Raw genomic sequence first — 26,572 nt, forward strand, 5'->3', positions numbered from 1 at the left:
AATGTAAATCTTCCATTCACTGAGGGAATCACGAAATCAAGAATTCAAAAAACTCTCTGCCACGAATTTTGCTGGCACATGAGAAATGTGTGTAAAGAGTAATCAAGAATGGACCATCACATTTTGCATTACATTTATGTCTTGAACTGTGACTGTTGATAAAATAGGAATTGAGTATTTCAATAACTATTAAAAAATTCAGCATATTTTTCGATCTGAGTAATTTTATTTTAAGAAATATATAAAAAAATCTTGCTTAATTTTTTCGGCTGCCCGCGTGTAGTGCACATGCTGCACACACGCTTGGATGGGCCCTGTTCTGATCATTTAATTCATTTTAAAATGTCGGATAGCGATTCTTATCCAACGTTGAATATCAGTGTATTCTTTTAAAGCATGATTTCGCGGGTCAAGTTATAATCGATTTAAGTTGATTAGCAAAAGTTAAATTTGAGAGTTCACTTATATAGAAAACTAGTTGGTAAAAGTGTTACAAAAGACCTACTAAATGTTTTAAATGATGTGATACGATGAAGGGGCGTCAATTTTGAACGAGACAATGATTTTTAAGAACAAATTAAGTTGAAGCACTATAAGTTTTATTACAGGAACCAGCATAGAGAAAAAAAATACACAAATCATCTGACTACTTCTGCTGAGAGTTCCAGACCAAATAAAGAATCTATTACAGTAAATGGTCAGCCCAAAACCTGGAAATAACGCTGAAATGTCTGGCAGTAGAAGATTCATTGTTCACGATTACCTCTAAGTACCTGGTTACTTTAAAATAAACATTGACTGTCTTAAACCAAAGGATTTTGCAACTTCAGTCTCACCCTATCTCAATTGAAAAGCAATAATGTATGTTTTTAAAATATTTTTGAAAATCAATTTTATTTCATCAATATCTTTCGAGGCTGGACATAATTTTATTATATATTATAAATATCTCGATTTCACTTACAAATACATCAAGATATTTGGTATAATTTTACACTCTACATTTTTTTTTCTTCTAGACTTTTTGACATATCTAAAATTTATGTTATGCCTAAAAATTATTGGAAACTGAAAATTAAAATTGTAAATAAGTAAGTTACAAATGACAATCTAAATTATTAATTCCTTATATTTGTATTTCATTTCAAATAATCATCTCAATAATCACCTATTTTAACAATTTTTATTTATGAACATTTTTTAACTTATTTGTTCATCTTAACAACTTTTTATCACTTTTTTAACTTAAAAAACACGATCTGAGTATTTTGTTTTGCATTTCAACTTTTAATTTATTTCTTAAGACTATTTATTATATATCTTAAATATGTCATACTACTGCCGACTGCCGATCATGATTTTATACAACCATCAGACGTCGCTTTCGTCGCGCAATTTGCCAGTACCTTTATTCATACCTATATGAGAACTTTCCATTCATTCAAACCAAGAGCGGCTAGTACATATGCGATACGATACGATGCAGTGATGCAGACCTCTCAAAACATTAAGAATTGAAAAAAAGTTATAATCATATAAACATTTAAACAACTACATTTTCTAGCACAATCGCCCCGTCAGACCTTGATAAACAACTAAGTAATTCGACCAATTCCATAATCCACATTCCTCTCGATTCACGTTGTTGCAGTATTATATTTCATCTGGGAGATAAAACGTGCTCTGTGCGCTCTTTCGATCACTTACCATGCCCACGCTATAGTCCCGGTGATCTAAAATATGTGTGTGATTATTTAGAGAAATTCGCTCCATTTAGTCCAGCGCAGTGCTTAATACGGTGGGTAGACATGCATAAATACCGTTTTTTCGCAGCTTTCCTAACTGCCTAGTTCTTTAAGACCTGAATAACAATATATTATAATAAATTGTGTATGAGTTTGTGGAGTATGTAGAAGTTATTTAAACAAAATAAATACAAAAAATTTTGTAGATATTTATACGAAAAAAAGATGGAATTAAAAACGAAATACCAAAAATTATAGGATTTGTGGTTGCAATAAAATGCATTATAGTACTTTCCATGCTTACTTATTCTTGGAACGAGAGAATTCCATTTTTCCAATTAAAATTTGATAGGAAAAAATAAATAAAATATAGCTTTCTGGAAATTTATAAATACGCCCTCCGCTACAGTAGTCACATAATTTTGGACGATGGGATTTTTATCTAGTGATACTATTTATTGATTGCGCATGTCTACAATTTGTTGATTTGTGATGAACGAATGAGACTCCGTGTCAAACCGATTAATCGAAGCGGTTACGAATACAAGACATCCGCCATTACGCTTGTAAAATACAGGCAGGTCATCTTGAATTTCTTAACCTTTTGTTGGTAAGTAGTTTTCATATTAAAAACATTGTCATCCTGTAGATTTATTTGTAGCCAATGAAAATGTATAATGAAACTTGTTGTTTAACATTTTTTTTTCATTGGATGAAAATATCTAAACGCTAACGACCGGCGTTGATATTCCTTGAAAGCAATTTCATAACAAGTTTTTTAATTCGTACTTTAAATATTACTAAACTAAATGTTTCATCTAATATAGTAGTGAAAAGAATTTGTTTTAATATAAATATGATTAAAGTATCGATAACTACCTACACATTGCATTAAAATAAGCAAACCCAAATCAAAATAATATTTGCATTTTTTCTGATAGTTTAATAGTGACAGCGGAAAATTCCTTTAATTTGTTGGTTATACTGTTATAAAATAATTGACAAAAATCCATTTCCTTCAATAGTTTCAAAGTAATATCAACCTTTACAACATGCCGACAATCCTACTTTAGGAGTTTGAGAAAATAAATGTACTTTTATATCGGTTGATTTTAATACTACTCAAAATAGTTGTATGATAATCTAATGGAAAATGATTCTTACATGATTTTCACACTATATGATGAGTATGATTTTATTGGAAATATTTTACATTCACATATGATAAAATTTAATGAACTCAAATTAGAATACAGTATTTCCAATAAATTGATAACTTGGTAAATGAAATAGATCCAGTATACTTTCAAGTTTAACATACACAGGGTAATGGGAGTTTCGCGTTAATTTTAATAGTTGAATTTGATGTATTTATGAAAAAAATAAGAAAGCCATCTAACTTTACAGATTTAAATCATATTTTAAAGAGAAGTTAATGTGTATACAGTTTTATCGAAAGCTTTTTTAGAGCACTTAAAATATATTTGAATGTAGTTATAAATTTAAATCTTGAAAGGAAAACAAATTCAAAAGAAGATATTAAAGAAACTTATGTAATGTGGTCATTCATTTGACTAACTTTCATCAGTTTCCTAAACAAATATTTCCTTACTCATGTTCAGTCAGAAGACAAAATTTAGTAAACTTATGAAAAGTTGATATAGAGAAATTAAGAAAAAAAATACAGATATCAATGTTGTTGTATATGTGTCATTTCTTAAAAAGCTTTCTGGCTATATAACTGAATTTCATTATAATTTTAATCATATTAAAATTATTTTTATCCAAAACAGAAAACTTTTGAGGTATTAATGTTGTAGATAAGTTATTTTATAATTGATGCATGAGCATAAGGAGAGTACGAATTATTGTTCTTATCTTGAAACAAGTCTTGTTTTTAATAAAACTTAAATTGAAAAATAATATTATGTATCCCAAATTTAATCAATAAATGTTGTACCGATTTCTCATTGAATCTTGCCATTAGTTTCAAAAGTTACAAACATAAGTATCTTAAGTAAAATCTCACAACACAGCACATAAATAGAAATTGAATCATTTTTATGTGAATTCCTATATTTCTGGATATTTTGGGAAATATTGTAAATTGTTTGGAACTGAATGTATATCATTAAGTCCTTTTTTGTTGATTTTGGCGAATGGAGGTGAAGTCTTTATAATTAAAACTATTCACAACTATTCAATTACATATCAATCAAAAACAATTAATGTATTTTTCTAATCCACCCCCATCTAATAAGACAAAAATTGTAATACAAACTTTAAGTTCATTAAAACTGAAGTATTTGTAATGTCAACTTAACTCAAATGCTATAAAACACTATTTTGGTTTTATGATATATGATAAATAACATATTTATCTTCATCCTGTACATGTGAGATAAAAAGAAGAAAATAAATGGGTTTCAAATATTTATTATATAAAATATAAGAGAAAATGCATGTGGCAAATAATTCTAAGTCTTATTATTGGTGTACTATCTCGATATTTATATTAATATTTACCAAACAATTCTTGTTTGGTATTTGGTAATTATTTTATATACTCAGTACAATTCTTCTTAGACCTGAATTAATTGGTATTTCAATATATCTACTAGGTACACAAATACATTTTAAACATATCCATAGAGATTTATATATTTTGACCCTAATTTGTATTTATTAATGATATTTGCAAAAGTTTTACATATAAATATATGCCTATGCATGACATTTAAACTATTTATTACATCCAATCACACATATAAAATCAAGCAAGCTAATATCTTAAACTAACTTCATACTACAGTTGAAAAAATATTGAGCTATCTTAGCCTGTTTGGCATTTATGTAATGAATTTAATTACTTCAAGTTAGGGGGTTTAAATATTACTTCTAAAGAAATTCGGTTCATATATTTTGATGTTCTAATGATTATATTAATATAGCTTTTTTTATTTGAAAATAAATTTCATTGCAGATTTTGTTCATATACATACATTCAATGATCCCTTTCCCTGTGTATGTTCTTAGTTAAACATCACAAAAATGCATATGAAATTGATGGCTCTTTTAAATAAATGTAGACGTTTGTGATGATTAGAGACATTTATTCCAATTCATATTGAACTTTGTTTAAAAAAAAATTCACAAAAATATATAATTATTGTTACTAATATTTGTTAATTTTTGAATAAATGTAAATACTACAACATGCATCCATATTTCATTAAACAGTGCTACTCAAATTGTTTTGATGGTATTAGTAATATTACAATGCATTTTACTACCTAGACTACAAAACATGTTTTCAGCAGTTTGATATTTTAAACAACTAGAAATTTTCTACTATTTATAGTATTGTTTATTAAATGAGCACATGTACAGCTGTTTTCAGAATAATTTTAGAATTTAAAAGTGCCAAAGAAGACATTGAAGACTTTAAATGCAGTTTTTGGATGCTGGAGCTCTGCAGTTGCTCTACATTCACTTTAAACTTAGAATTTTCGTCAAGAATTTATCCATCTAAAAAAATATTCTCAGTTCTCAAGAAGTGAAAGAAAATTGATTACACAAGATTTGTCCCAAATAAAAACAGAAAGACGTGAGGCTGCTTTATATAAGCGGGGTAGAAAACGAAAATAGAAAACAATTGACTCAAACAAGCATTTATATAAGGGCAATAAATCGTTAGCTCTCCTATGGTTTTATAAGATAAGATTAAATTGGCATTTTTTAACTTTTCACATTGTTGTAGGTTCATTTCCAAAATGTCGAATGTGACAACAGCATCTTGTCCTGAGCAGTCTAATAGCTTAATAAATAAAACAACTACGGAAAAAATTGAAAACTCTATCAATAATTCAGCTTACAATGAGGCAATCGAAAACTCTAGCAATTATAATACAAGGCTTTGCATTGAAAGAAGATTAAGGTTGCCTTTTATTGATACCCAGACTGGTGTGGCGCAAAACCATTCATCCCTATATATCAACAGAAGGCAAAGAATACCTGGTTTATTGTCGGGTCAAATATACTCGTACCCCAGGCAAAGATGGCGCAAACGAAAAAGCCAATATTTAACAATGAACGCAAGAGCTTTTTCTCGAGCAGCTGATCATCTGTTAGAGGGATCTGATGGTGACATCCATAGTATATCCCAAATAGAAAATCCTGCTTTACAAGATACCGATAGTAAAGACAGCCAGCTTCTTAAAGATGATGTACCAAAAGAATGGTTCTACGATGAAGCGGATATGTTGGAAATGGACAATTATGATGAACCAGATCCAGATTCTGATTTAGACTATGAAGAGTGTTACAGTAAAAGAAGAAGAGGTAGAAGAGGTGCGGGTAGAGGTCGTGGGGTCGTTGATTCTCCAAGTACGCCCAATAGGCGAAAAGGAAGTGGCAGAGGACGTAAGAAGTCTAGTCACAATTTTGAACCTACACCTGGAGATCCAGATAAGCCGTTTGCATGTGAACTATGTGGTGCAAGATACAAAACAAGGCCAGGGTTAACTTATCACTATGGCCATTCACATAAAGAAGGCGCAAGTGATGAAAATTCACGTGATAGCACTGCTCCTACCCCTCCCACCAGCGGAGCTTCAATAAGTTCGGGGTTTTCTAATGTTCAAATGGTACCGAATCCACAAGTCATACCACCACAACCTGCAGGTAGCCCACCAGTAGGAAGTTCAGTACTTTCTGCTGTGGCACCTGATGCCTCCACATCCAACAAGAATGATTTGGGGCAAGTCTATCAAGATAGTTATGTTTCTTTTCTGAATCAAACACCTGGTGCACCCCTCAGACGAGGAAGACCCTCGCCCTCGCATGGTTTGCCCCCAGTATCTTTATCTGCTGTTTTAAATCAAAATCAAGGACCGCCACCTAATTTACCACCAAATTTACCTGAAGAATTATCTCCTCCACTTGAAGATCCTCAAATGCCTGTATTAATTCCAGAGAAAGCGCTAGACTTGGGAACAGTTGGTGCTGACATGAGCGGATCAGTTTTAGAAAATACTGTAACTTCCTCTATTCCAGAATCTTCAAAAAAACCGGCAAGCCCTTACTGCGATTTTTGCTTAGGTGATTCCAGAGAGAATAAGAAAACGGGGATACAAGAAGAATTAGTATCCTGCTCTGATTGTGGAAGATCTGGACATCCAACTTGTTTACAATTCACCAACAACATGAAAATCTCTGTTAAAACATACCGTTGGCAATGCATAGAATGTAAGTGCTGCTCTGTTTGCGGAAATTCGGACAACGATGACCAGCTACTGTTTTGTGATGATTGTGACAGAGGGTATCACATGTATTGTTTGAGTCCTGCTTTGGTAAACCCACCAGAAGGATCATGGTCTTGTAAATTGTGTATTGACCAATTTCACAAGTAAACTAAGTTGACTTTAAATGTACTTATTCACTTACTATATCTAAAATTTCTGAATTATGATCAAATACCTAATACACTTTATATAAAGTTATCGAACATGTAAAAACAGATACTAAGTATATGTACTAAAAATATTGATAATTAGGAAACTATCTGTCCTCTGGAAAGGGGACTTTGACATGTTCTCATTTTTTGTACATGTCTTTCATAATTGAAGTGCTAAGGAAAATTAGAAAAATAAAGAAAGAATATTTTTTCAATAATAAATTAGAAAAAATTCAATTGCAATCATTTATTATAAACAAAAATGGAGTAATCATAGTAATGAACAAATTCACCAATTCAAGTCACGTTTTCTTTTCAATGGAATATTTCAGCTATAAATAGTCTAGCAACTATTTTCCAGATGACTATTCAGAAGATAATAAGTAATTAAATTTCAAGCAATCAAGTTTGTCTCAAATTTATAAAGCAATTGTTGGATTTGGAGGAATAAAAGCCTTACATAAAGAATAGTTTATCAAGTAACATCTTAAAACTAACAACGCCATCAGTATTTGTTGTCGATTCTACTAAACATATATGGGTTTTAAAAGAATTACACTAATTTACAACTCTCAATACCTTAGCAAAACTTTTTAGAGTTTAAACAAAAATCTCAAGTCTTAATAACCAATAGCTAGTTGCATTAGATTTGTTGGTAAGCAAAAACGCACTAGACTGTGTTTGATTGCTTCTCAATTTAGAAAAGTTGGGTAAATGAGATACACATCTTGATGATCACAGTACAGATGTCTATTCAGTTACAAAAATGGAACTAGAAGTACACTATTGCGAATTGTTTCTATAATTTGCTGCTACCATGTAAGAGCGACCCTCGTCTAGATTCTTCATTCTTGATCGGTTATCCAAATTATATCGCCCTCCTTCAACTCTCGTGAGTTTTTTAAAATTGTTTTTAGATGTTGTGAATTAGTGTATACTTTTAGACCCGATTTTATTTAAATAGTCGAATAGACTAAAATATTTTTTTAATAATGTTCCAAAAGATTAATAAGAAATATTCAAATAACTCAAGAAAGATTCAAAATGATATACTGTATGGAATATTTATCGTTCTGTTTTGAATTGATGTATTTGACTAAATTAAAGATCTACCTTTCCTACTGATTGAAAAGTGGAGCTGCATATAAGAGAAATGTCCATCATCCCTTCTTGAAATAAAAATAATTCATTTGAAAAATTAAGGTTTATATACTGTTATTTTTTCATTAACTATGTTTTCCTTAAAACAGCATTTTCTAATTTTGGAGGGCAAGACCAATCACGGCATAGCACAAAATAGAGTTTGAATTGATTATGTTTATTTACCTACTACCAATATGTAATATCAAACATTACGATACTAATATGAGTTTCGTAATGAGATACTTTACCGCACTAGTGGAATGAACTCATGAATAAAAAATTAAACCTCAGTTATTATAATAATTAAACACAACACCTGTACAATTATTGATATTTATTCCAGCTGACGTGGAGGCAATTGAAGAATTTTAGTTTTGAATTTTTTGTAGAAATGATTTCTCCTTCAGCGACACTTTTCCGCTTCAAAATAGCCAATAGCTGTGAATATACATATACTTATGTCCACATTTTTCTCCACAGATATCATTGTTCTCAGCATACTATAATGTGTCCATAATGATGATGCCTTTTCTTTTTCAGCTTTCCCAGCAAAATAAGCTAATAAAATTTTCTCCGATATATCAAGGACTTTTCTTGAAGTGCGCCACTCATATTCTTTTTCGTATCTATTGCGGGATTTAGCGGGTACTAGGGTTTGTATTGCGTTATTTGCGGCAATTTCTATATCAGAATTCACACTTTCATAGTCGGAACTCATGTCGATACAATTATATCAAACTGAAGTGAACGCGTCAAAATTGACAGACAATGAGCGCAACGCTTACTTGTTACATGATTCTAATATCATTAATTTCGGGAATATTGACTAATTTTGAGTAAATAATTAACATTATTGGTAGTAGGTAAAAAAATGTACTATATTCGTATCGTAAATTCATATTACGATATTCAATTGGTTATCAAATTCCCCATCTCATTTCGTAATATGAATCTTTACGACACATATCTTAAATAACTATTGCAAAATTGATAGTGAACATTATTTATTGTTAATATAGTAGTATTTGTAAATTTGGGTTGGCGACCAAGTAATTTCGAATTTGTACTATAAAACACATTTTTTAATCAATTCCATATTTTCCGTTTTGCTCAAAGACCTTTTGCCATATTTCTCTCAGCTTCATTATTCCGCGCTCATAAAATTTCTGGTGCTTATCAGCAAAAAACTGAACCAGGTGCGATTGAAGGTCATCGTCATTTGTGAAAGTTTGACAATTCAAAGAATTCTGCAAACTTCGAAATAAATGGTAATCAGATGGTGCCAGATCAGGGCTGTAGGGGGGAAATAGCATCACTTTCCAGCTAAGCTCTAATAGTTTCCCACGAGTTGCCAAAGATGTGTGAGGCCTTGCAATATCATGGTGGAACACTAAAACTTTCATATTTGACAATTCTGGCTGTTCTTCTTTGATTGCTTTATCCAGTTCCATCAGTTGTTGACAGTAAACATCAGAATTGGTCGTTTGATTCCTTGAAAGCAGTTCCAGAAACACCTTTGTAATCCCACCAAACTGACAGCTTGAGATTTTTGTTGTTGTTTTTCAGTTCATCTTGTTTGCTCAATGATCGTTTTCGAACTAAGTTACTGTACAGAACCAATTCTTCATCACCAGTGATGATTCTTTTCAAAAAAGAGTTGTTTTCATTTCGTTTAAGGTCTATATTGCAAATGTTGATTCTTTGTGTTAATTAATTTCTCTCGCCCAAGAATTTGATAGGGTATGATTGAGGGACAAGGTAACAAATCTACTGAAGATAAGGAAGATTCACCCCAACATAATATAAGTAATCGAAAACTTGAACACCGATAATTACACATATATCAGAATAGAAAATAAACTGAGCAGTAGAATACCCGTGACGGCCGGTATCAGACAAGGAGTCAGCCGGTAGAGGATACCGGATGGGAAACAAATAAATAAAAATAGTATATTATGCTGATGACGCAGGGATCATCTCAAAAGACAAAGATAACTTACAAAGGCTACTGTATAGGTTTGTACAAATAGCGAAAGCTTTTAACATTACAGTATCCAGAGAACCGAGAAGATGTAAACTCGCAATATACGATCAGAGTGTAGTTACAAGATTGTAAGAAATCTGATGTTTATAATTCCAGCTGCAGCTAGGCAACCATTGATGCAAACACAGGACTAAGTCCTAACTTACGATAAAGAAGAATTTCTTTTAATTCGTGAGGTACCCAAATATCAAGCTTCTTAACTAGCCCAAGACATTTTAAGTGTTTTTCAATTGTTGTGTGCGATACATATATGACGATCCTCTTCAATTCTGACTTTGATTTGGTCATAACTTCAGTAGCCCGACTAGAACGTTGCTCATCTTTGAGGGGAAAATCTCCAGCACGTAATTTTTTATACCAATTCTGACAAGTGCGTTCTGATAAGCAATCAGCACCATAAACTTCACATATTCCTTTGTGAGTCTCAGCAGCTTTCTGACTGGAATCACGTAACAAACGGCTAAGTACACACTAACATAAGTTATTAAAAAAATAAAGCAAGACTCTCTATTAGTAAAAACCGAAAGTACTTAGTTGCCAACCTTTTATCTTTTTTAGATTTTACCATTGTCATTCAAAGATATTGTATGTAAAAAAAATTTAATAAGTAACGATATCTTCAATACTTTTTTAAGTTCATAGCGTTATTCATTATTCCACTGAATACATTATTTCTTAGTTATATTTAATTAAAATAAGTTTGAATGTATCACTGAAAGCAAAATTAAATCGACTGCAGATGATTAATTATTTTAGTCAAATCAACAAAAATTATATTATCCCTGGATTAACATACCCATTTTGAGAAATTATTATACAACAAAAGTAAACGAGTTTTTTATAAACAGAAGTCACAAGGACAACTAAAATATAAATCTGTGAGGTATATAATATTTGTCAAAGTGTAGATATAAAACATCTGGTATATTTTAAATATATTTATAAAATTATTTGTGTAGAAGGAACATAATATATATGGATTATTAAATTTTGTTGTATTTTTCATTTTGGTATAATAGAACCAGTGGAAGCAGGTAAAATGAAGTTTGAGGGTAGTGGGGCTGCTTTTAGAGAGAACATCTGCCATATAGAGTGAGGGTTATTTGTAGTAGTCAGTTTAATATATGTTAGAATGGAGGTAAGAATATTTTACTTTCGTCAGTATTCTATATAGTATTTACATTTATTCGAAAACAACCCAATTATATTATAATTTTTGTGTCCGCATTGCTCATTAATTAGGAATTAGTTATCCTCTCTATGATTGACTTGAAATTTTGTTAAAATTGTTAATTTTAGTCTACTTTATTTTTTTAACAGAAATTTCGAATGGATCAACAAAGCATGACTTTACTACACTCTTCTGGTCCAATCCAACCGCCTTCATCAAACGCCCCTCCCCATCCCAGGCGGCTGAATCGTAAAGGACATGGACCATTACATGGAAATTTACAAACTGAACGTTTGTCCCTGAGCGAGGAAGCAAAATTGGTAATTTTTTTATAAAATATAGAGTCGAGAATGTGATTTAGTTCGTTTGGAGTGTAAATTTTGTCAGTTTATTACTAAAATTTTACGTTGCAAATGGAATTTTCTATATCTAAAATTACTTGTCTATTAGTGGTCGAGGTATGGTAGAATCTTTGCTTTGAATAACAACCAACTTTTGAACAGCGAACAAAATATTTTTATTCGTTCTCCAAATGGCTGTCGAGCGAAGTCTTATTTGATTGATAGAGAAAGAGAGGTGAACTTGTTGCAGTAGTTTTATTGGATGGGAGCTATAGAATTTTTTGTGTGTTTTATATTGTGTTGTAGGAATGCTGCTGACATAGTAAAAATTTTTCTCTGCGGGGCTGGGGCTGTGGATAATTGTGAGATGGTATCCTTTCGTTTTTCGAACGCGAAAGTCAGAATAAACGGGGTTTGCTCGGGGTCCTCCAGAATGGTCGCAGGAGATAGACAGGGTTGCATTCCTTCACCTCCCTTATTTAACGTTTATAGCGAATACGTCATGAGAGAGGTTCTAGATGAATGGCAAGAGGGAATATCAGTTGGCGGAAAGAGGATCAGCAACCTGCGCAACGACACATTGATCATAGCGTCAACCATACTAGCAATAACAGAAATTATGACTTGACTGTCTGTTATCAGCGAAAAATATGGCTTATAAATAAATAAATCCAAAACGAAAATTATGATAGTTGATAGACAAGACAATTCTCCACAAACATCAGAAATTGCAGGCTACGAAGTGGTAAACAATTTTAACTATCTTGGTTCCTTAATTACAAACACTAGGAAATGCAAAAGCAAAATACGCTGTCGTCTGACAATGGCAAGATCAGCGACTACCAATTTAAATAAAATATGGAAAGACAAATCTATCACGAAAACAACGAGACTACGTCTAGTTGATGCTCTTCCCCATTGCAATTTGAGCAGCAGCAGAAACATGGACTTCAAACAAAGCAGATAAAAACCGAATAGAGGCTTTCGAAATGTTGGTATCGAACCAACGTATTCGTATTGTAAGAAAATGGTCTACGTACACGGATGCTAACCAGAATAAACCGCATGTATGTGCAGTACCTGGGAAATATAGCTAGAAGATCAGGAACAATGGAACGGTAAACCATAGAAGGGAAAGTAGATGACCATCGCCCAAGAGGCAGATCTCCAACTAGATGGATAGACCAAACAAAACCCTTAATAAATATGAGACTACATCATGCCGAAAAGATTGCACAGGATAGGAAAGCATGAAAACAACTGCTGAATCAACTATAAATGGTGTCACTCCATCCTTTGGAGGATAAAGGAAAGAGTAGGCACTCGGTTACCTTGTGTGCGTCTGTCTACTATCTGGGGTGGAATTAGGTAATAATTAGAGGAAGGAATAAAATTATATAAAAAAAGTTCGACGAACCACGCAGCTTTTGGACTATGTTGAGTAGCCAAGTGTGCGTAAGGGAGGGTACGGTTGTGGTCGTATATTCCCTGAATAAACTCAACAGGTTACAGGAAAATAACAAAGAATCTTTAACACCGACAAGTTTTGTTTGACTGAAATATTGTTTCATTAAATCGATCAAAATATAAAAACCAGGGCTGTATATAGTATTATTAAAAAGTTCTCTTCCCCTTTTTGGTAAGATTATTCATGAGCAGTGAAATTTTGTGAAGTTCATTAGTTGTAATAATAAATGACGTAATATTGTAACCATTTATTTTTAATAGAATCCAAAGGCAAGTCACACTCCTATTCAAAGGTATTTTAATGATACTAATCTTGTTTTTGTTTATGACAGTTTCAATAACTACTTTAAAAACAAACCTGTGATGAATAAAATTAGTTAATCCGAAAATTCAAGCTGCTTCTGGATAGTCGTCAAATATAATCTAAAGTTATTACGTCTTTCTAATTTGATGTTTTTAAAATTATACATTTAATAATTTGTGTATTGTTTATCGAACGTTTGATCGTTTAAGTAGCTGGTGGTAATTTTAATATTTGTTTTCTTTGAAACTACTCTAATTTAAAAAAGATTCAGTTTAGAGTAATAACGGGGTGTCTAGAAGCCTTGCAAACCGGGAAAAAGTCGGGAATTTTGAAAAACCTGTGATTTTCAGTAATTTTGAGTGAACCAACCAGGTCAAAATTATTAAAGTCCATTTTTTTCTTTAACTTTTAATCTGAACTTCAGCTATAGGTAATGGAGGAAGTCCAGTTCCGTTGTTTTTAGAAGAGGTGTTTTTTGGTAGATTTTGATTTCGAGATATATGGCTGAACGTTATTTAGATTTGCACTTTCGCATAAAACATTTTCAACAGCTTGTAGAACTATAGGATTTTCTTGGGCTTCAAGTGGCTTGTCTGTTATAAAATCTAGGTCAGAAAAGATATCGGAATTGAAAGGCTCTATTCTACAAGCCTTAAATCCATTTATAGTATATGCCAACTGATGCCGCTTTTAAATAAGCTAATACAAAAGCAATACCAAACTTGCATCATCCAATCGTAACATGTCGAACCTCCCTAGTAACTGCACTCTTAAGGGATCACATATCTATGGTTGCCTAACTAAACGCGAAGAACAGCTTCCAGCAGTGGAGCAAAATTAGATAAATTGAAAAAAATAACTTGGTTATTTCATTATACTTGTATATTCTAAAATAAATATTCACATCATAAAATTGTAGTAAATTCACGAAATTTCAACCAGGAAAATATAAAAACCAACCTGGAATTTGATTTTTAATTTTTACTAGACACCCTGAATAAAATAAGTGCGAAAACAAAAGATTTGTGACTAAAAATTGTCGTTTAGGTCAGAGAGAAATAACTGCTGGATGTCGGTGTCATACGGAATTGATGCATTTTATTTTCACTACGATTACTCCAGTTAATTCGTCAAAATGCATTTTAAATTTAATAATTTTTGTCATTGAAGTAAGTTAAAGTTGATTTTCTACATAGTTATATCTATCTTTACAAGCTATATTCGCAAGAAATGTCATCCATGCCTAGTAAAACTCCAGTCAGTGTCCTCCAAGAATTATTGAGTCGTAGAGGAATCACTCCAAAGTATGAATTGGTGCAAATAGAAGGTGCTATTCACGAACCTATATTCCGTTACCGTGTATTTCTCAACAACGATCTTGTTGCTACCGGTACCGGAAGATCTAAGAAAGATGCCAAACACGCTGCTGCAAAGAATTTGTTAGATCTCTTGGTTGGAAAAGTCACCCCTGAACAGGCTAATCAAACAAATGGAACGCCTGGAGCTGTTGATATGTAAGTAACAGAATGTCATTGATCTTTAAATACGTTAACTGCACATTATTAAATTTTTCCGAAAACTAAGAAAAACTTATTATCTGTTGTATTAATGTTAATTTTTGCTTTTAATTAGCGTAATACTTAATACTCTTTCAAAACTAATGACCTTTGAATTTGATGTATGTTTTTTTATTGTCTTAAAAAAACTTAATGTGTTTCTGCAGTAAAATTAGTGATCGTGGCCATTTTTTAGCAATATTTAATTTTTTAAAGACTATGTAGGATGTTCAATAATATAAACTTGAATTCATCATTTTAAACATTACAAAACATAGGTTTTACTAATGAACAACTTTTATTAATTTTTGTCTGTTCATGGCACTACTCATCTTCATACACCATGTCAACATTACACTGCGCTTTTGTAGTAGACCACTGGAGAGTGTTGTAAAAAGATTCATATCCTGTAGTATATTTGGTGAGCTTTTTCAAGTCATCAATCTTGTTTTTCAGACGGGTTGGCAAGCGTTACTGGGAGTTCAGGTACAGCATTGTATTTCTTCAAAATAGACGAAGTTACAAACCCATCAATAAAGTCTTTAACCACAACTTTACCTTGACGAGTTTTTTTTACTGGAATTCCTTGTATGTCGAAACTTTGAAAGGGATTTTGTTTTGCTTGGGAACACCTCTTCCGTGTGCTTTATCTGAGTTTACATTTTTTTATAATAAAGGAGCCACTACCCATTAAAACTATATATCATGTCACTGGTTACTTTGTGCACAGTAAACCGTCCTGATTTACTTGATTTGATAATCATTTCCCTCATACTGTTCTGGGATGTGCACTCTGTCCGATTTTCACACAAGACGTTTTATACAGCCGAAATCACAGTCACAGGCTAGAAATGAATGTCCCTTTACTGGAAAGTAATAGGTCACAGACTCAAACATTCCCCTATCAAACAGATTCATTAGAAAACATTGTTTTTGATTTGCCCTGACGGGCCATCACTGAAAAGAACTCCAGCAGGAACATTATTTTGTAAATAGTGCAATAATATAGAGCACACCTCTTTTGGTGATTTTTTGGATTCACCTTCATGATAAGTATACATGCTTGCTTTATTTGTCTTCATATCATAAACACAAAAGATATTCAGCCAGAGCTGACGTATGTAAAATACTTCCTTTACTGGAATGTTTGGTAGCGAACGGTTTTGCATGTAGTCAAAACAAAATACATCCTTGTTTTTAGTCATGTCTTGTTGTTTCTTATAAAACTTCTTAGCTCTGCGCAGGTGAACTATTTACTCACGTAAACGTTTGACGTTCTCGCTTAAACATTTGTTTTAGTTTGGATTTGAAATGTTCACACTGCATACATCAACCTGTAGCCGTCCAAATAATAAGCTGAAATTTTCTATGAAATATCTGTGAAAAAACTATATTTGACTTCATCTTTCAATTCAGGTTGTTCGATTTACAACATTTACACATCTAAGTATTGCTTCTTCTTGGTCTCATAGTGGGTTTCTCTAACCTCAAATCGAGAAATGTGGTTATGGACAGTAACACAAATGTCACCTTTGATGGCATTTCCGCTGCGGTTTTTGCCTCTCATGTCAGTAGTTGTTTTATTTTGAACTAATCGACTAGTTCGTCTTGCAACTCTATCACGAGAAACAACTTGTATTTGCATAAATACATTTTTGCAAACAAAAAGAAATTCCCTAGTGTCCTTAACATTGTAATGAAAAGAAGTGTGTCTTGCAAAGCAATATGTTACTTTTTTCGTTCTAAGCTTAATTTCTTTAGCCTCAATCAAAGTTTGCAAATATAAATCCTGTTCGTTTTTACAATCGATTGAGTAGAAAGTATTCTAGATCTGTTATTTTGTGTCATTATCAATGGATAAATTGCATTTCCGTGAGCATTTACAAACAATCTCATCAGGAATACATTTTTGTAAAACAATGTTACCTTTGTAGTTCGTGTATTTTTCACCTTTCACTTTGGATGTTGGTATAAAATTTCTTTTATATTTCTCTTCATTGACAATACCTCGTTTCCTTTTAGGCTGAGGTTCATCCTCAGAACTTCTACTATCCACTTCGTAAAGAAAACGATAATAAAACACAATGTAAAACTACGAAACTTTCAACTATGAACACAACAGTATATTACGTCTATGACCTCTAAACAGCAACTAACTGTATAAGGGCGTAAACAAACACATGAAAACAGTTATGCAACAAAAATTTACTGCAGAAACACGTCAAGTGACGCCGGTTTACGGGTTTCTGCACTCAATATTCCATGTTAGAAAAAACCCATTTGGACACATGGCAGATGACGGGTTTCTGAAATAAACGATTCAATTTTAATTGACCATTTATAGTGATTATCATGCGTCATAGAAAAAAAAATGAATCAACATAAATAACCATAGTTTTAGTTAAAATTTAATTTATCCATAAACTTGACTTTTGGATGCCCAATAAACGTCAAATTGACAATATATGAAAGAACTTGCTTTAAATATAGTGGCAATTCTGTGCAGACTATAAGAACCGCCTCTTTCAAAATTTGAAAATAATAAATTGATGCCTTAGTAACTGTAAATTCTCTGTTACGGTTTTATTTGTTGGAGATATTGATCCTTGTTTTTTAAAACGTAATTTGAATTTTCTTGTCGCCATAAACATTTTTTTAATATCTAATCAATGGCAAATTTGAAATACTGCTTAAAAGACAAAGTACGGAAAAGAAATATACAACTGGACAACATATTTTTTGGGTAAATACTTTTTTTAGTGTTGATTCTTTAAACTTGAATTATTCTGTCTCTTTTACTTCCCTTCGAACCGAATGGTTTATTTTAATGAAGGTGAGGAAAATTTTAAACTTGAAAATTTATAATTGTATAGCACCAACCAAGTGGTATCACCTTTCGATGATAAAGTGATGGGGAACCCCATCGGCTGGCTCCAGGAGATGTGCATGTCCCGCCGTTGGCCACCACCATCGTACGAAATGGAACACGAAGAGGGACTGCCTCACGAAAGACAATTTACCATCGCCTGTCAGGTAAGTGAACGACTTTCCCATCCTCATCAAAGACTGTTCATCATCGTCTGTAAGGTAAGTTTAATGGGTTCCTAGACTTAGGCGGGACTAAAAATATAGATAGAAAGGATCTGATCACTTTCAAATCAAGTTGAATGTAGTTTGAAGTAATTCTAGACAGTCTTGCTATTTATTCCAATTGGTTAATGTTTGTATAGGACACTTGTATATAGTGTGAATTGATAATTAACACATACATTAATTTTTTTTTTTCGTTTTCTGCTCAATGGTTTTTATATTGAATATTTCATCTTTATTTTTGTGGGTGAGAGATTAATAGCAGCATAATATTTTTTTTGATACCGAAAGTCATTTGCAAGCTTTAGAGCCTTGGAGAAAAATTAAACTCTGTTAAAAATATTGACGAAAAGTTTTATTCTTCTTATTACAATTTCTTTGAAATACATCATCTGTTTTAGTAATAAAGTTAAATATTTTTAGAACTATTTAAAATTGCAGTATTCTGTCGGATTTTTATAATTTCCATATTGATGTTTAAGTTCTACATAACTACCAAGAATGAGCTTAAAAAAATTGTTAATAAATGGATTTCCGTTTCGCTATATCAAGTATTTATTTTTTTTTTTGTTAATTTAGTCAAAAAAAATGTTGCATTAAGCTTATTTTGAGCAAAAATTTTTTTTCTTGGTTCATTTGCTCTTTGGGTCATTCAAACATTTTCTTACATATGATCCATAAATGTCTTCATGTGGAATTCAATATAAAAATGCTTCTATCTAAATAAAGTGTTAATATGGTTCATAAATATTTTTGTTAAACTTATTGAAAGTCTTTATAAAGAATGGTTCTACAATTATCAAAATAAAATATCTTACAAAATAAATCTCTAAAATTTTCGGGTGTTTATATTTGACTTTTTTCAATTAACAAGATATTTGATAAATTTAGTTTGGTAATTTGAAAAAAAAACTACCCATCTAACCAAAACTACCGTTTTTTAAATATTCACAGAATTTTAGTGGAGAACATTATTTTAAATATTAAATATTATTTTAAAACCTTCAATTTTGATTTAGATTAAACAGAAAGTTTCAATATTAGAATTTACAGTATACAATGTTTTGTTAAAATTTTCAGGTTCTGAAATTCCGAGAAGTTGGTACTGGCAAGTCCAAGAAACTAGCGAAGAGAATGGCAGCTCACAAAATGTGGCAAGCTTTACAAGATTTGCCACTTGATGGTAACAATTTACCTAGTGTATTTGGAAGCTGTGAAGATGTAAGTGTTTTATTGATGTATTTCCATTTTAAACTGAAATATGCTTTTTTTACATTTGTGCAAGAGATAATTATATAATAAGTTCAGCGTAGTAATTTGTGTAAATATGCCAAATATTGTACATTTACTACGAAATATTTTGGAACGTTTATTCTATCTTTCGTTTTTAATCGGTCATCATACATACGTACATACAAGGTGGTCCAACGAAAAGTTTGCATCTTTTTTTGTAATTAAATTCAAAAATGCTCGAACACGTCGATTTTGCTTTTAAGGGGGACACATTTTAAACATTTTATTCGATCTGCGCCTTCAATCCCCTAGCAGGGGTGAGTAACAACCCTAAAATTTTAAATGGAAAAAGGGGTCGACTGATATATTATTTGAAAGGGCACAAAATTGTATTTCTTATGATACCCTATTTGTTGAATATTACCAAAACAGTTAATGCGAAAACGGCGTTAAAGACATTAAGCCGAAAATTTTTTGGTGTTAATGAAAAATACAAATAAGTTAATTATTACGAGTGAAAACAACTGCAATCGTTAGTATATTCCAATATTTGTTATTTTTAACATGCTTTATAAAAAAAATAAACCAGCCGTTAAATTGATTTATCAAAACCTTACATTAACAAATGTTGAAACTATTACCCATTTGATTCCATACAATAATACAAATTTTGTTCAAATCTATTTCTAACATTTTGTAGTATGTCAGGTGTTATGTTTCTGCACTCTGCTGTAATCCGTTGGCGAAGATCTTCTATGGACTCGGGCTTCGTGGCAAAACATTTATTTTTTAAGTGTCCCCAAAGAAAATAGTCTAAATGCGATAAATCCGGTGACCTGGCAGGCCATTCAATTGGGCCCCTCCTTCCAATCCACCGTCCAGGAAACCGGTCATCTAAGAACTGTCTTACAGGAGCCACATAGTGCGGAGGTACTCCATCTTGCTGAAAATGAAGCCGATTAGCAGTATGATTTTAGTCATCTTCAATTATTTGTGTTATTAAAGGATCAATTGTTCTGGAATGGAATAAATCATTCTGTATTAAAATTAAAATAACTTGAAAAGCAACAAAACTGAATCAATGAAGAGGCTAAAATAAACTGTGTAAATTCTTTTCCTACACGTATCTGCAGTTTTTATTTCATCAAAAAAACTCAAACGATTAGTGAGGAATTTATTTCTGATAAATAATGTCGTGTTACTGAAATCCCATTCTCCTTTTAATTAAATAATTTAGAAATGATTGTAGTTGTATTCACTCGTAATAATTAAAACTTATTTGTATTTTTCGTTAATACCAAAATTATCGGCTTAATGTCTTTAATTCCATTTTCGCATTAACTGTTTTAGTAAAATTCAACAAATAGAGTATCAAAGACAATTTTGTGCCCTTTCAAATAATATATCAGTCGACCCCTCTTTCCATTTAAAATTTTAGGGTTGTTACTCACCCCCGCTAGGGGTTAAAGGTGCATATCGAATAATATGCTTAAAATATGTCTCCCTCAAAAGCAAAATCGACTTGTCCGAGCATTTTTGAATTTAATTACAAAAAAAGGTGCAAACTTTTCATTGGACCACCCTGTGTATCAATGTAATTATTGAAAAGGTTTCATTGCTATACAAAACGTTTTTTGATGAGATATTATTTTGTGCTACGGTAATTTTACTGTCTTTCAGTACTTGTGCAAACAATTTTAGTACTAACAAACTTCATTTAAAAAAAACAACTAATAATACAAAATTGAAATGAAAAATGACTTGCTTAAAGTTTTGAAAGAAAGTAAAAAAATTATCTTAGCACACTATCATTTCAATTTTGTGTTTTTATATTGTTGTTTCTTTGTAGTTTGTTAATAAACTCGGAAGTGTTCAGAATCGTTACTCAGGTTTGAAAGATACTAAAATTACCAAATTGAGTAATCAACAATCACTCAAAGTGGCCCATTTCCATAAAACTTTGAAAAATGCTGTTGGACAAAAATTGGCTGAATTGCAGGTATCTACGACAATTTTATTGAACTTTGAGACTTGTATGGGTAGAAATTTTGAGGTGGAAGTAACTCATTTTAAAAATAAATATTATATCCTCCAAGATACTTTGATAACGATGCAGCTTTTTTTAATTTTTGAAGGGGTGAAATCAAAAAATATTTCTATAACACAGAATGCCGTTTAACAAATGTGTCTTTTCGTTGAAGCAAATTACAGTGAAGTTAAAGTAACTACTAATTCAAATTCAAACACTACTAAAATAATTATAAAAGTCTCTCTAATCAACCTTAAGGGAGTATTTTCAAATATGTGCCGTCCTGTTTTTTCCATGCTTTTTTATAATGGGCTAGAGTAGCTTTGCATATTCTATTTTTTAATTCAAATTGGAGTAATATACTGTTGTGTTTTCAGACTGTTGCTATCAGCTCCAAGGATTTCAACTTTGTTCAATTCCTACAAGAAATCGCCGCCGAACAATCATTTGAAGTAACTTACGTTGATATTGAAGAAAAATCTTTGGCAGGTTGTCACCAATGCTTGGTGCAAATTTCAACTCTCCCTGTAGCTGTCTGTTATGGTACCGGTAAAACTCCGAAAGAGGCAAAAGCTTCAGCAGCTCACCATGCACTTGAATACTTGAAAATCATGACCAAGAAGTGATCATCTAACAGAAAAACAGTCTTGGAGCGCCTCAAACTGTAAACCAAATCCAACCGCAATTTATTCTCACAACAAACTTGATTTATATTTTTGTTGTTTTATAGGCAAACTAATCTCGAGAGGCGCGACTACAAAACATGATAAGAATCTAAAGTTGATTGTTGTAAGCTTTCTTCTCTTGGTAGATCAATTTAAGTTATATTTTCTTAATTGCTCGTATCAGTACTAACGAGATTTTTCAATTATTTTATCTTGGATCTAAAATTATTGCCCTGCTTTTGGTCACTTTTCACGTGAGAATTGAAATATTCTTACTGTTAGTCAACTACATTGTCTCAATTGAAGAATCTTAATGGAAAAGTATACGTGAAAAGTTACCAGAAGCAGTTAAAGAGAAGGATAGCATCTAATTTTACAAGCTATACTTTGCATAGAATTAGTGGTTTTTTTCGAGAATCGATTTACATATTATTTTTGCGTTTGGTGGTATCTTCGTTTTCGTAAAAACTTTTCAATGTGTGTGTGTGTATGTGTATAGGAGTTTATTACACACTGTAACTATGCGTCACATGGTTTAAATCTACTACTAATATAGATTATGAGTAATGGGCCTTTATCTTACTGGTAACTCTTTTAGTTGGAAGATTTGAGTCTGTGTAGTATTAGTAACACGCCAGAACGCCCATTAAGTATTAATTAAAATTACTATTCGCGATTCTACAAAAAACTTTCACGATGTATTCGAATTTTTAAAAAAAAAATTATCATGTTATTTACCTTTAATTTAGGAGATTCAATATCGAATTTTATTTCTTATATTCCCAATATTTTATTTTGTGTCTCGAAAAAAAAAACATGTATAGAAATGATGTAATCAGGCTTTAAATTTAATTGATTTCTCATGACAAGACAATTAGAATAAAATACATAAAGATAAAAAAGTGAGATTTTTTACAATCTTCCATTATCTTTTCAATGAGTAACTTCATTATTATTTGAATGTTTTATCCTGAACATACATACCAGATAAGTTTTGTTGTAATAAGCTAATAATAAAAAAAGTAAAGGTTTAATATGTTGGTAATAGAAGAATATGGTAATATGTATAAGAAAACTAGTATTTTTGTGGTTCTCTGTCTGTTTCCAGGTTTAATAAAAGATTAAGTGAATTTTATTTAATAACTGGAAGCAACCCTTTAGATCTCATCTCTACATCTGATACCATTAATTTTTCTATCCCTTTTAAATTTTAGGGTTCCGGTCCATCTGGTATCCATTTCTTCTTTCTTTTGCCATATTCTTTCCTTTCTAGGTCTTCCCATTTGATTTTCAATCATACCAATTCAGCAGTATCCTGTTTATTTTTTCCATTATTGAATTGATCCTTTATTAATCTCTCTTCTTTATTATGTCTCACTTATTTTTTCCTACAAAAATATGCAATGTGCATTATTGGTAATTCCATTAAATTGTGAGATAACTTTGTAAGTGGGCGATCTGATTTTATATACATTTATTATAATATAACGAGTAGATAGCTTTAGAAGTTTAATACACTATTATTAGGCACTAGTTTGTAATTGATAATCAACAAAATATATAATGGATGTAATTTTGTTTAGTGCCCCGATAATATGATATGTATTTATTATATTGTGCAAAGGGAGCATTTATTTGATGCAAAGTATAGAGGTTGTACCCAAAACATTTTAATTTAGTTTGTTTTTATTTTTTTTTGTTGATCAGTAATAGTTTAAGGGAAACGCTCCTATTATTAAATTTCAGATTGAAGAGTGTTTTTTATGAACAATTACTGAACAGTAATTAACATATATGTCAATAGAAAGTTTTTAGACACCAACTGGCAATACACCACTATATTGTCGCAGCTGTCTAAAGATGCCTAGAGGTGTAGAGATTTTTTTAGTTTGTTTTCTTTTCCTTGTAGGTAAGTTTGTGATTTATATTGATGTGTATGCTAATTAATATAACTTCTTGGCTTATTTTTTCATTTTATTTATTCCAAACAACTATTGTTAACAGGGCGTTAAAAAAATTGTTTTCTACATGGTCCTATTAGCAATCAGGTAAAAATTTCCCTCTTCCATCTAAGCTTACTATGAACTTTGTTAAATTGCACATTAATTTTTCCTTTTTTGATCGTCTGTAGGTCAGGTATGTCTGTGAGAGGCAAATAATCTGTTACGTTAACAAGGACATCAGTTTTCCAATTGATGAAGTTATTCTAAAACTGTACTAAAAGATATTTCAAAATAAACGAAATAGATCCAGACGAATTTTTTAAACATAGATGAATGAATCCGGGTTTATATGATCAACTATTCAATTTATTGAGCAGAGACAGAGACAAACAGTTCTTGTCATGGTATTTTTTGCCAAATTTTAGTTTTCTTGTATCCAGCCGACTGTTTGTTATATAGACTCATGAACATGTACAAATTCTATTAGTTTTTCACTTAGTGCGATCCTTGTGTGCGTTATCACAGTTTCTCAATAAGTTTAACTATTTCTAACATTTATAACATCTAGAGCGCGTCATGCTTGTATTCATTCTATCTACTGCTTCAAAGCGAAGTATGACAAGATGAAAATAAATAAATGAGAGAAGAAAAATAAAATTATAAATTGATAGAATTTATTAAATTTCTTTGTATGTAATTTTGCAGTGTGGCTTCAGAAGTTGCACATATTTTCTGTTAAACGAGATTTGAAATTTTGTAAATTAGACATTATTCATAAGTTGAATACTGGAACAATATTATCAGTAGTTCAAATTTTAGTAGATAAAACGTATTGAAAAACCTGGTTACTGTGATAAATCAAACTAATGTCATTATATCTAGTCAAAATTAACAGCAAAATTCACTATATTTTCCAATGGTTCTCATAAAAATTTTTGGTACACTTTTCAAATGGACCATGGGAGTAAAGCATTTATCATCTTCATCAAAACAATATAATTCCAATTCTACTGGCATGAAAGTTACAATCGTAGGAGGAGCAGGTAAATTTCTTAAATATAATAAATTCTAAGTATTATTGAACTCAAGGTTCTGAACATATGCTGTTTTTACGCGCACTTCTTGATAACTCTAATCAAGTTTAAAGTTTTTGTGACATTATGTTTCATTGATCACAATAAATTCGTCAAATATAATTTTTTGATGATTATGAAGCACTTTCCAATTTTGTGTAAAAATTATTTCTATGTAGACTGTTCATTGATAAAAAACTATTTCATTTCACTGATGCTTTTAAATTGATATTAGAATTCTCTGATATCGTTTCCAAAAAATACATTTATTGAGAATTTACGTGTTTATATTACTATTACAGATTTATTTTCTTATGCAAGAGAATTTTTTTTTATAAATGTTCAATGTATTATTTTATAATGCTACATCCAAACCTATCGATTTTAAGGAAACATTGGCCAGCCCCTATGTTTGCTTTTGAAACAATCACCGTTACTAGATGAGCTATGTATACATGATATGGTCCCAACAGCAGGATTAGCAGGTGAACTTAATCACGTTGATACAAATTGCAAAGTTGTGGCATATACAGGAAAAGAGTGCTACCAACAAGCTTTACAAGTAAGTTAATACAACTCATGAAAATTAGCATATATATATATATATATATATATATATATATATATATATATATATATATATAATATATATATATATATATATATATATATATATAATATATATATATATATATATATATATATATATATATATATATATATATATATATATATATAGTGCTTTTCAGATAAAAGTATCCACCTTTAATAACTTTTGTAATACTGCTATTTAGAAAAAATCCAAAAACACGTCAATTTATGTTGGAAGGGGCAAGCATTATGGCTTATTTAAACTTACTGGAAAAGCCACCCCCTCACCCCTAGCAGCATCCCCTTTATTTTTTTAAATTACTTTTCATATTTTTTATGTAAAATTTGGATACTCCTCTTTGAGCTGATTTCAAAAATGTATAATACTTGTAGGTTAAAGTGGTTAGTTTATGAGATAAACAATTTTTCTTTTAAGAGCACAAATTTTACTTATTATTTACTTTCACCTTATTTGCCTGTACTAAAATGGGTTGTACAACAGTTCAAACTCTTTAATCTTTTTAACTGTGCTATTTATTCTACTTAAAAAATCCAACAACAAAAAACTCTACTTTTTATTAAAGTTTGACATTGTCAACTAGAATTTGTAGTCACTATTGATAGTGTAATTTGATACATTATTTATTTTGTTTCTCTGAAATGGTTTACTCTTTGCAAGAAAGAATTGAAATTGTAGGTTTATACTACCAAAATAATAATTG

General features: G+C 31.1%; 2 protein-coding genes across 2 annotated transcripts in view; both read left to right on the top strand.

Annotated features, from left to right (window-relative positions):
• Positions 1-2,244: 2,244 nt before the first annotated feature.
• LOC130442826 (uncharacterized) overlaps positions 2,245-26,572 on the top strand; it is a 32,670-nt gene continuing 8,342 nt past the window's right edge. Inside the window, exons 1-9 of the mRNA XM_056777228.1 lie at positions 2,245-2,355; positions 11,708-11,878; positions 14,886-15,184; positions 18,100-18,259; positions 19,397-19,537; positions 21,399-21,548; positions 21,956-22,201; positions 25,082-25,229; positions 25,649-25,821. Coding sequence (XP_056633206.1) covers positions 11,717-11,878; positions 14,886-15,184; positions 18,100-18,259; positions 19,397-19,537; positions 21,399-21,548; positions 21,956-22,201; positions 25,082-25,229; positions 25,649-25,821 — 1,479 coding nt within the window. The 5' untranslated portion in view covers positions 2,245-2,355; positions 11,708-11,716. The remainder of the gene's footprint in view (positions 2,356-11,707; positions 11,879-14,885; positions 15,185-18,099; positions 18,260-19,396; positions 19,538-21,398; positions 21,549-21,955; positions 22,202-25,081; positions 25,230-25,648; positions 25,822-26,572) is intronic.
• On the top strand, positions 5,519-7,156 carry LOC130442727 (zinc finger protein ubi-d4-like). Its single transcript, XM_056777110.1, has one exon. It carries the CDS (start codon positions 5,519-5,521, stop codon positions 7,154-7,156), a length of 1,638 nt encoding a protein of 545 aa, XP_056633088.1.

The sequence above is a fragment of the Diorhabda sublineata genome, chromosome 1, assembly GCF_026230105.1.
Source record: "Diorhabda sublineata isolate icDioSubl1.1 chromosome 1, icDioSubl1.1, whole genome shotgun sequence".
In the NCBI taxonomy this organism is placed as follows: domain Eukaryota; kingdom Metazoa; phylum Arthropoda; class Insecta; order Coleoptera; family Chrysomelidae; genus Diorhabda; species Diorhabda sublineata.

Bases quoted from the DNA above. Each gene is read 5' to 3' on its own strand.
- LOC130442727 (XM_056777110.1), top strand. From the start codon at position 5,519: ATGTCGAATGTGACAACAGCATCTTGTCCTGAGCAGTCTAATAGCTTA.